The 12,311-nt window shown below is 48.0% G+C and overlaps 1 protein-coding gene across 1 annotated transcript; it reads right to left on the bottom strand.

Moving 5' to 3' along the window:
• Positions 1–369: 369 nt before the first annotated feature.
• On the bottom strand, positions 370–4,560 carry LOC122403175. The gene has a single exon (XM_043406534.1). The coding sequence runs from the start codon at positions 4,558–4,560 to the stop codon at positions 370–372; it is 4,191 nt and encodes a 1,396-aa protein (XP_043262469.1).
• Positions 4,561–12,311: the final 7,751 nt, after the last annotated feature.

Raw genomic sequence — 12,311 nt, 5'->3', positions numbered from 1 at the left:
CAAGTTTATGACACTTTGTCCCTTTTGTTTAGCGAAACTCTAAGATATTTTTTGCCCATGCTGGCCTTGACGAAACTCTACAAACGCGGTTCTATGTCATAAACCTGGTCGACTCACCGAAGCCCAAACATCCCGCCCACCTTGAACGCTCAAGCGTTTAATATACTGTAAAAACTAAACATAAAACTAACTAATTGGTACGATTCATGTCGATGAATTAAATGCTCACGGTGGATACAATTTTAAACTATGATGCTACTTAATGCTACTCCGGGGAGGTTACAACTATATATATTTTTTTTAAGAGCTAGACTAGTCTATTAGTATAACAAGTACTGATTGATAGTGAATGGGAACAGATCCCAAGAATTACTCTACGTTCGGTTGTGAGCCGGGGGTATTTTCCGCAGCGTCTTCTTCCTCTGCCAGCGGCAAGAGGCAGATTCTTGTCACCGGCCTCTTGATAATGCCATCAGACACCTTGATGGACACCACCCGGATTATCCCATCGGTGCCTGGTTGGAGCTCGGTAATTCTCCCAAGACGCCAACGTAATGGTGGGATGTTGTCTTCTCGTATGACGACTAGGGCACCTATCTTCACTATGGTTGGTGAATGAAGCCTCCATTTTTGACGTTGCTGGAGATGGTGTAAATACTCCTGCTGCCAACGCTTCCAGAAATGTTGCAGCATCTGTTGGACTAACTGATGCCGGTTTAGTCGATTTTGTTTTAGATGCAATAAATCCTGTTGCGGCAGGGCGGTTAGTGCATCTCCGATTAAAAAATGTCCAGGAGTGAGAGGAGTGAGATCATTGGGATCTGACGAAAGAGGATGAAGAGGGCGGGAATTCAAGCATGCTTCGATCTGTGCTAGTATTGTGTACAGCTCTTCGTACGTGAGGCGCTGTTCCCCTATTATTCTTTTGACGTGGTGTTTCGCTGATTTGACAGCACTCTCCCATAGACCCCCAAAGTGCGGCGCATGTGGCGGGATCAGGTGCCACTGTATCTGCTCCTGTGCTAGTAAATTTCCTACCTTTGCGTGGTGTTCTTTACTATTTAGTAACACTCCTAATTCATTAAGATTGTTGCGTGCTCCAATGAAATTTCTACCGTTGTCTGAGTAGATACAGTGACTCCGTCCCCTACGAGCTATAAACCGATTGAGGCAATTCAGGAAGGCGTCAGTGCTCAAGTCTGTTGCTAATTCTATGTGTACAGCCTTGGTGACGAAACATACAAATATACAAATGTAGGCCTTGTCTGCGGTGCGAGCACGCCCGCGTTCCCTAATTAATAACGGACCGGCATAATCGATTCCGCAGGTAGCAAACGGTCGAGCAGGAGTCACCCGAGTTGCAGGCAAGTCTCCCATGATCGGATTTATGCCGGTCGGTTTTGTTCGGAAGCAACGAATGCATCTGTGTATTATTTTCTTAACCACGCGCTTGCAAGCTAGTATCCAAAACCGATTGCGCAACGATGCGATGGTGAGCTGACACCCCGCGTGGAGCAATCGACAGTGTTCATAGGTCACCACTAAATTCGTCAATGGGTGGTCCGAGGGTAGAATCAATGGGTGTTTCTGATTGTAAACTATAGGAGCGTTTCGGAGTCTCCCGCCCACCCTGAGCAAACCCTTTGAGTCCAGGAACGGATTCAGCGAGGCTAATTTGCTGGTTTGTGCTAGCGGGTTAGCTGCTTGTAGATCGCTGATTTCCTTGCCGAAGCACTCTTGCTGTACGAGTTTGATTATTGTCTCTTCGGACCGAGCTAATTCGCGTGCTGTTAAAAATGATTGCCATGAATTTGTGGCGTTAGGTTGCACGGCGAGGGTTTGACTGTTCTCCCGCGTTTTGGATTTCAGCCGATCTACGAACTTCCTACAGTACGCTACAATTCTAACAAGCCTAGAGTAGGATGAAAAACGGCAAAGGATGTCCGTCGGGCAATTAGGTGTTGCGACATGACTACGAACGTGGTTGATCTCTTCCGGCATTGTGTCTGGGATTGTCTCGATTGAGGGCCATTCGTGCTGTTCTTGTAATAGCCACGATGGGCCAGACCACCACAGGTCTGTACGCCTTAACTTTGTGGGGTCGGTGCCTCGTGAAATCACGTCGGCAGGGTTGTCTTCCGAAGCCACGTGGTGCCAGTTTTCTACTGACGTAGATTGTCGAATTTCTGACACGCGGTTCGCCACGAAGGTCTTCCAACGGTTTGGTTGACCTCTGATCCAGGCTAGAGCAATTGTGGAGTCTGACCAGTAATGTTCGCACTTGAATGCTAACTGTAACGCGTATCGGATTCGTTTGACTAATTGGGCTAGCAAAAGGGCACCGCATAATTCTAGCCGCGGAAGGGTGGTTGTTTTCAAAGGAGCGACTCGAGATTTGGCACAAAGCAATCGCACCGTGTACCTGCCGGTCTCGTCGAGCGACCGCAGGTAGATGCACGCACCGTAGGCTTTTTCCGACGCGTCCGAAAACCCGTGCAGTTCTACTGCCCTTGCGTTATCGCATATTACACGGCGCGGTATTTCTAATGTCTTGACCTGGTTCAATTCTGTACGAAACCTTGACCATTGGGCATGAAGATCTTGATCTACACTTTCATCCCAACCTAATTGCAGCTGCCACAAGGTTTGCATTAAAATCTTGGCCCTTGTAATTACGGGACCGACTAAGCCGAGTGGATCGAACACCTGAGCGATTTCAGAAAGTATGGTGCGTTTAGTGATGCGAGTATAGATTGGCTCTCTGACCGAGAACCGAAGCTCGTCTGGTTCGGAAAGCCATATCAATCCTAATGTTTTGGAATCCCCTTCGGGAGGTTTGATCTCCTTTTCTATGCTAGACCGATCATGCAAGATTTCGGGCTTGTTTGATGCCCACTTTCGTAACTGAAACCCTGCTTGCCCTAGAACTTGTGTCAGCTGTTTCTTTAATGCCTGTGTTTCCCTTACTGTCTCGCATCCGGTGAGCAAGTCGTCTACGTAAAAGTCATAAATTATCGCACGACTTGCTAGAGGCGATTGATTTGCACATTCTAATCCTATCTGGTGCAAGACGCGAGTGGCTAGAAATGGGGCCGAAGATGTACCGTATGTCACCGTATTCAATTCGTACGTGTTGATCGGACCGTCCACACACGAACGCCAAAGAATACACTGGTACTTCCGATCCTCTGGTCGGACGAGCACTTGTCGATACATTTTCTCTACATCTGCCGAAAGTACAAATTTGTGCTTTCTGAATCGAACTACGATGGAAAAAAGGTCGTCTTGTACGGTCGGCCCTACTAATTGTATGTCATTTAATGACAGGCCCGAGGACGTTTTTGCCGACCCGTCAAAAACTATTCTGACCCGAGTCGTGGTGCTAGAGGCCTTGAAAACTGCATGATGCGGCAGGTAATACCTAAGGGTAGTGCTAGTTGTCGCTGTGTCGCGTCGAGTCATATGTCCAAGTCGTTCATACTCGTGCATGAAGGAAATGTATTCTCGGCGTAAATCGGGTTGCCGAGCTAGTTTACGTTCAATGGCTGCGAATCTTTTTTCAGCTTGAGCTCTCGAATCCCCTAACTGGTTGATGCTGTTTGTAAATGGAATGCTCACTAAATATCGTCCGTCATCGTCGCGTCTTGTCGTCCGTCGAAAGTGTTGTTCGGCGTCGTTCGTCGCGTCGGTCAACGGTCCGTCCTTGTCTGATGTTACATTTTCTAATTCCCAAAATCGCGCCAGGCTAGTATCTAACTGCTCATTCGAGATCACGTAACAATTGCTAGTTCGCGTTCTACGGTCTGTTGAATTTAACTGTCCTCCCAGAACCCAACCTAATCTCGTCTTTTGCCAAATCAAGCCTTCTGTTCCAGCCTTCTGCTGTCCGATGCACAGGAGCTGCCAGAAGAGTCCTGCACCTATCAGCAGGTCAACTTGCTTTGATTTGGCAAAGTTTGGATCAGCTAATTGCATCCCCGGTGGGCACGATGTGCTCGTCCGATCAATCGGGACATTCGGCATGTCTTCGGTGATGGTTTTTAGAACGAGACATGAGACGTTAGCGCGAAAATTATTGTGTCTGGATGACACGGCTACCTGTGCCCTCGATCGTGTAGAGCTGACCGTTCTACCTAACCCGCCGACCGTCATTTCAATGTTCGAGCGCGGAAGGCGTAATCGATTGCACAGTGCCTCGGTTATGAAATGGGCCTGTGATCCGGCGTCTAACAACGCGCAACATTCATGTTTTGTTCCCTTGTTATCTTCTAAGTAAACTATGGCCGTGGATGAAACTGCATGGTTGCCAATGTTATTAGCTAAGTTTGAGACGCAGGAGGTCGCGGGTGTTGGGACGGGCGCGACAGATTCCGAATTTCGAACGAAAGGCTCTGAGCCAGCGGAAACAGAGGCCTGATCTCGATGTAACAACGTGTTGTGCTTTTTCCCGCATTTCCTACAGGAACCTCGCGTGCAATTTTTAATTTGATGGCCTTGTTGCAGGCAGTTAAAACAAACTTGTAATTGTTTCACAGTAGCATGCATCTCCGAATGAGGCATACCTTTCAGTTTCTCGCAATGTTGTAGCGAGTGCTCACGTTTGCACAATATGCATTGAGTTTGGATATTGGCAACGTGCGAGGCTACGTAATCTGTTCTGGGTTGAGGCTTGGAGTGACCGGGTGGTTTGTACAAGGGTCTCGAATCGCTACCTGCTGGGGCCCGTTCAAGATATTTCGCCTGCTCTTCAACAAATTCTACGAAATTTCGAAACGTTGCGATTTCTGTCAATCTAAGGGACCGTTTTTCCCATTCCCTTTGTGTCGCAACATCTAATTTCCTCGACAAAATCAAGACTAGCAACGTGTCCCAATGTTTGGTTGGCTGGCCTAACGCGCCTAGTGTTAATACGTGGTTGTTTGCGTTATCTACCAAGTCGCGAAGGGTTGTGTGCGTTTGCTTGTGAACCGATTGTAGGTTCAGCAAAGCGTTACCGTGGTAATATCAACGATTTAGGGTCTTCGTATCTATTCTTCAGTGTTTCCCAAGCTAGCCTATAATTCTCATCAGAAACACCCAATGACCTAATTACACGTTGACGTCGCCTGATGCCTTCCTGGATGCTGCTCTGCTGCGATGCGTCGTCCGCTGCTAGTCAGAATGTGCGTCCAGTACGTGGACCACAGCTTCCGGATGTTTCGAAGATTTCCAATAATGAAGTATTGGACAATACTTCCGATGCTGTATCGGTGGCAATCCTATCTCGTCCAGGGGTGACGTTGTCCAAATTGTTGACCCGTCCGATGGCGCTCTGGATGCTGCTTGTCACCGATCTCAGGTTTCTGGCTCCAAAAAGCTGAGCGCAGTTGCACTCCTTCTCGGAATCACGTGTTCTGTGTTGAGTTCTATCAATTCTTCGATACTGTTGCTGCGTGGCACTGACCGGCCAAAAGAACTATATGTGACGAGGTTCTTATCCGGCTCGAAGGACCAATGTCTAGTCCGAACCGACAGGATCGTTCCGGAGTAGTAAATTTGCACGTGGTGTGCCGACTAAACTAAATTTCGAAGGACCACCCCTTATTCAGGGGACTAACGAGACGTTTTACTATTCTATTGTATTTTAAAACTCAACAAAAGTATACACTGATCAGATTAGGAACGGCTAGCGCACTATCTGTTTGTCAAATGGTAACTAAGTACGTAAGCAAGCAAGTAGGCAAGTAAGCGACTAAGCGAATAAGCGAGTAATAAGCAATAAGGTCGAAATCACGGCATGCCGCCGTTTTTATACTGCTGACTTTGGGGCGGGGGTGCGACGATGCCGACGTAGCTTGGCGTCCAAGGTGGAGGGTGCTACGTTTGGCAACTCCGGGGACCTTCCACCGCGTGCGTCAGCCCTTGGGCCCGCGTACAAACCATCGACGAAAACAAGGGAGGCCCAAGGCGAAGAGCCGCGCACGTGTGGGCCATCCGACAGTCTCTTGGGGCTGCAACCACTCGAGACTGCCTTCGCCAACCAAGTTTATGACACTTTGTCCCTTTTGTTTAGCGAAACTCTAAGATATTTTTTGCCCATGCTGGCCTTGACGAAACTCTACAAACGCGGTTCTATGTCATAAACCTGGTCGACTCACCGAAGCCCAAACACCGTGAGTATGCACACTGAGTCTGTGCGTCGAGTCGCACTGCAATGCAACGGCACGACCGTCAATCTGCGGCTTCTCTTTACACGCTCCAACAGATGACTTATTGGCCGAGAGTTGCACTGCGAAGCCCGACAACACGTTGTTCACTGCACGAATGCACTACTCGATGTGATACGTTGCAGTATTTTGAACTACGCGGGGGCCTGACCCACGACTCCGTTACTTCTCCGCACTGGTGCTCCTCTAAACGTTACACCGACGGGATCTGTAGAAGTAAGGAGGCGAAGACCGAAAATCAGACGTCTGAAATGGACGCCGACCTGACTACAGTGAGCCCACCTGGAGGTACACCACGTAGGTGCCTCCCTTTGGTGTCTCCTAAGCCGAAGGGCAATCACACAGAAGTATGGACGGTAACCGCCGACTTCTATATGATTCAAACGTTTATACGTTGGAATCGACCGTTAAATTCCGCACGGGAGGATCGAGCACCTCGAAGGTGTATTCTCGAGCCCCCAGAATTGCAGTATTTGAATCTAACTCAGGTTATGAGTGCACTTGTGTGAACCGGAATACGGTTCACGTAATAAGTAAAAAATGGGAATAAATTCTACTCTTTTCCGAGTCTTATTAAGTCGCAGCTGTGCGTGGGCTATCGATTAACCCACGCCAAACTGAACGACGGCTCGATACACTCTTTTACAAAGATAGTCTATATTCGTAATTCGAAAGAATATTTCCTTTCGAATTGCATTCGAGTTCTGGACGGACACGATCGGGAGCCGATGTGTTCAGGGCAGAAGTCGGTTTTAGACGGTGTCGATTGACAGCCGAAGACGTCGCCGTGGTACGCTAATTCGTCGTTCCGTGGCGCTGTCTAAATTTCGACTGTCTATCTTTGTCAGATTATCAACGCGCTACTCTCTCACGGTACTGACGTCACCAACACCGTTAGCACACTCGAATCGAAGGTAATGAGCCGTTACCGATGCCAGAAAAACCAATAATAGACGCGTTTTTCTATCACTGCTCGCTGTACAAATTCAATTAGAGATAATCTCTTGGTTATTGTACGCTAACAGGATTAACGGTAATTACGGCCGAGGATAATCGCTCGGCATTACGCAATCTTTAAACAAAAACTATAAATTTTAGTACATAAACGTAACAAAAATCAGTCTATTTGCTATTTTAGTATCTAGTGGGATTTCCTTTAGATTGTATAATCGCTTTAAGCCTTTGCGGCATTGAATTTACTAAATTTTTTATTATAGTACTAGAAATTTTGTTCCATTCCTCTAACAGTGCATTTTTTAAATCTTGTTTCGAAGAAATGTGATGGTCTCCAATTTTTTCTTCAAGATGACTCCATAAGTGCTCTATCACATTTACGTTTGGAGACTGTGGAGGGATTTTTAATTGCTGTGGCACATTATATAGGATCGACTGACGTGTATTATAAGCATTATGCTTTGGATCATTATCTTGCAAAAATATATAATTGCCCTGTAACTGCATTTTATTTGCACTAACCTGAAGATGCTTTTTTAGAATATCGATGTACATTTTGTGATCCATGATACCATCGATAAAATGGAGGGATCCAACCCCGCTCGCACTCATAGAGCCCCAAACTGTGACTGATCCTCCTCCATGCTTTACGGTCGGCTTCAAATTTCTTTTTTCGTACTCGGTATTTTTTTTCCGCCATACTGTACATCGTCCATCTGACCCAAATGTGTTAAATTTACTCTCATCAGTAAATATAATACGGTTCCAGTTTTTTTTTTTTTGTCGTGGGGAAAATCTTCGAAAGACTCCCTCCCACCTCTTTGCGGAGAGGCGGGAGGGGTGTGTGGGATTCCCCGCGCCCATTATAACGGGCGCGGGACCTACCCACTAAAAACCCCACGGTGACCCTTCCGCACGATTTGGGAGGATACCGGGAATCGCTCGAAGCATACTTCCGGTATCCTCCCCGTGCCCGCGCTTTGAGCCCTCCCGCGGGGGGACAAACGGTCCCCCCGGCAATCGCCCTGTCTCATAGCGGCAGGACGAGGCCACTTCGTCCTAGCCGCCATCCGTCCCGGGGCCACGTCTAGTGGCGGCTGCGAGCCCCAACACGCAACCGCCCGCGACTCTTTTTCTACCCCTCGGCGGCCGGCAGCTAATGGCCGCACCAGGCCACCTAGGGTGCCGCTCCGTGCGCCGGACCCGGACAGGAGGCACTGCCACCCCATCCGGTCCGACCCTACGCCGCCTGGGTCATGCGCCACGCCGAGGGGGCCGCCTGCGTCGCCTGACGCCCAGACGACGCTCTCTCGCCACCAAACGAGCGCGAGCCTCAGCGCGCCGCTAAAGCTCGCGCTCCCTTCCCGCGGTCTCCTTCTGCAACATTACGATTTCGCAGAAGGAGGCCACGGCCCTCCACTTCTCCTCGCTGCCGAGCATGGCGCGTACCATGCCCGGCAGCGAGACATCCCGCCCGATGACGCCGACCAGGACACGGCGCTCCCCCTCCCACGCAGCGCATACCTCGAGGGTATGTTCCGCCGTGTCCTGCTCAGCGTCACAATGGCAGCAACGCGCCGTCGGCTCCTTCCCTATCCGGCACAGGTATCTCCCGAAGCTGCCATGCCCCGAAAACACCTGTGCCATCCGGTAGGTGAGGCTTCCATGGCCCCTGTCCAGCCACTCACATAGGAGTGGCCGAACAGCCCCGACTGTCCGGTGCCCCGCGGTAGGCAGAGCCAACCGCTCTTGCCACGCGTGCACCACGGACTGCCGGGCCTGGCGCTTCAACTCGCCCCAAGCAGGTTCCTGCACACCCGGGACCGCCCCCACCCCCGCGCGACGGTCGACGCGGTGACGATACATCATCGCGTGCGACCGCGCGAGGAGATCCATGGGCGGCATCCCCGCAAGAACCGTCGCCGCCTCATGTGACACGGTCCGGTACCCGCGGACGACCGTTAGAGCCATCCGCCTCTGCACCCGACGCAGCATAGTCATTCCGCGTCGGGAGGCCGCCAGGTCGTCCGCCCAGACGGGGGTCCCGTATAGGGCCACCGACTGAACCATTGACACATAGAGGCGGCGAACTCGGCCCGCCGGATACGGTTCCAGTGCTCCATAGGAACATTAACGTACTCTTTCGCGAATTGCAATCGTTTCTCTCTATTAATTTCATTTACGAAATATTTCTTACGAGCTACTCTGCCGTGATATCCTCTATCTCGTAAAAAATTACGCAATGTGCTACTGCATACATTAATGTCCAGTTCACTTTTAAGTTCAGCTGTGATTTTCACCGCACTTATCTTTGGATTTTGCTTTATTTTTCGAATTATCCATCGGCCGGTATACTCATTTATTATTCGTTTACGTCCGTTTCTTCGATTATTTTTTACAGTTTTTCGATCGCCATATCTGTCAATGATTCCTTGAATCGTGGACCTCGGTCTATTTAAAACTTTAGAAATTTCACTCAGTGTTTTACACTTATTATGTAAATTAATAACAATTTTCCTTTCTTCTTCAGAGGTTTCCTTGCGTTTTCGTCCCATTTTACTGATAATTTCGTTGATAATGTTTGAATTCAGGATACTACCTATACCGACAGCGTCTCCCGACATACTGATGCTAAGTATGTTTACATATCATGGATTATCTTGTAATCGTTCTATGTGGAATGTTACGAATCAAAGACTGTACGAATACTTATTACGCGTATATTTTAGGTCAATTTCTGGAAATTTGTTAATATTTTCATAATAAATATAAATAAATAATTTGTTGTTAATGACATTTGTTTCAGAGATTTCTAAGAATATGTATGTATGTTTTTGTTAACATACTTTTGTAATAAACAAAGTTCTGCAAAGGTTTTGTTCAAATTGACTAGTGTACGAATACTTTTTACACTCACTGTAGATCGACTCAGGGACAAACGATATTTTAGTAAATTAGACTTGAAGAGTGGCTTTCACCATGTAAAGATGTCCGATTCGTCCATTGAGTACACATCTCTCGTGACCCCTTTAGGGCAATACGAATACCTGGAGATGCCGTTCGGACTAACGAACGCCCCGCGCGTCTTCCAAAGGTTTACGAACAAGATTTTTAGACCACTGATAGAGCGGAATCAAATCCTGTTATATCTGGATGATATTTTGATCGCGACGGAGGATATTGACGAACACCTTCGGATTCTCGCTGAAGTCTTTCGTTTAGCGCGAGAGCATAGACTGAACTTCCGTCTCGATAAATGTTCATTTTTATATACCGAGATTACTTATTTGGGATACTTAATCAACGAAAAGGGCATAAGTCCAAGTAAAGAACATGTAGACGCGGTGGCGAACTATGCGGTACCACTTACCGTTCGACAAGTTCAACAGTTCATCGGACTGGCGAGCTATTTTCGGAAGTTCATCCCGAATTTTTCACACGTAGCGAAGCCTCTTTATGATATCGTGAAAAGTAACAATTTTAAATTTGGGTCGGAAGAGAACGAAGGTTTGGAACGACTAAAAGATTGTTTGTCTGCACAGCCGATGTTAGCAATTTATTTGCCTAAGTTGCCCACCGAGTTACACTGCGAAGCGAGCTCCAGCGGTTTTGGCGCCATATTATTACAGAAACAGCGAAGTAGTGAATTGCTCCCGCTAGCGTATTTTAGTCGGCGGACGACTCCGACTGAGTCGAAGTATCATAGCTTTGAGCCCGAGTGCCTCGCGGTGGTATCCACGTGTATTTACCGGAAATACAATTTAAAATTTTAACCGACTGCGATAGCTTTCGTTTGACGTTGAATAAGCAAACCATAAACCCGCGAATATCACGATGGGCCATGTTTCTTCAGGCGTATGATTTCGTCGTTGAGCATCGCCCCGGCACTAGAATGAAACATGTTGACGCCTTGAGTAGGTGTAATAGCGTTTTAATCCTCGAAGGCAATAGTTTTGAACAGGTCCTTGCTCTAAAACAGGGTCAGGACGAAGAGATAAACGCGATCCGCGAAAGACTCGAGAAAGGTGAAGATCGATCATTCGAGCTACGCGATGGTCTGGTGTATAGAAAGGTGAAAAAGATGGAGGATAACGTGATCCGCACGAGCCATGACAATTTTGGACATGCAGGCGTAGACAAAGCGCTCGAGAATTTAACGCGCGTTTACTGGTTCCCGAAGGTGTGAGGAAAAATCAAGGCGTACATCGAGAATTGTTTAAAATGCATCGAGTTTCCGTCAACCGGCAAACAGGAGGAATACCTCTATAACGTGTTAAAAGGCGTTCTACCGTTTGACATCGTTCATTTGGATCATTACGGTCCATTAGAGAAATCCCGACGCGGCAATAAATACGTGTTTGCGGTCGTTGATGCGTTTACGAAACATATACTACTATTCCCGTGTAAGACGACGAAATCGGACGAAGTTATTTCGCATTTGCGCGATTATTTTCGAGTCTATAGTCGCCCGAGGCGAATGGTATCGAACCGGGGAACGTCGTTCACATCCAAGGGTTTTCGAGACTTTTTAGAGGACATTTCGGTTGCTCACGTTTTAGTTGCCGTCGGCACGCCACGCGCCAACGGGAAATTTGAGCGTTTTAACCGCGTGCTCATCCCTATGCTTGCTAAATTGTCAAGGACTCCCGAAAAATGGGACGAAGTTTTAAATGACGTTGAATTTGCTCTTAATAACACTGTTTGCCGTTCGACTGGAGAAACCCCCGCAATGTTATTATTCGGCGTCAAACAAACCGGCGACATCAATGATATCGTAAGGAAAGTGTTAGAGGCACACACCGTCCCGGAGAGGAATTTAGGAGAATTGTGCGAGCGAGCAGCTGACCGAATTACGCGCTGTCAACAGACAACGAGCGTCGATATAATTTGCGTCATCGGGCAGCCACTCTGTATCAGATAGGTGATCAAGTGATGATTCGTAATGTTGACACCACGCCTGGTGTCAACAAGAAACTCGTTCCGAAGTTTAAAGGGCCGTACGAGGTAAAAAAGGTGTTGGCGCAGGATCGTTACGTCGTCGGCGATATCGATGGTTTCCAGCTAACGCAGATGCCGTTCACTAGCGTTGTCGGTCCAGACCAAATGAAATTTTGGATCCGATAGGAAAATCTCGTGAATAAATGACCGAGG

The sequence above is a fragment of the Colletes gigas genome, unplaced genomic scaffold, assembly GCF_013123115.1.
Source record: "Colletes gigas isolate AHSC1104 unplaced genomic scaffold, ASM1312311v1 Colletes_gigas_Sc00045, whole genome shotgun sequence".
NCBI classification, from domain to species: Eukaryota; Metazoa; Arthropoda; class Insecta; order Hymenoptera; family Colletidae; genus Colletes; species Colletes gigas.
Note: the sequence above shows the minus strand (reverse complement) of the source record. Positions and strands in the feature narration are given on the sequence as shown.

Excerpts from the sequence above, each read along its gene's own strand:
- LOC122403175 (XM_043406534.1), bottom strand. The coding sequence starts at position 4,560 with ATGCCTCATTCGGAGATGCATGCTACTGTGAAACAATTACAAGTTTGT.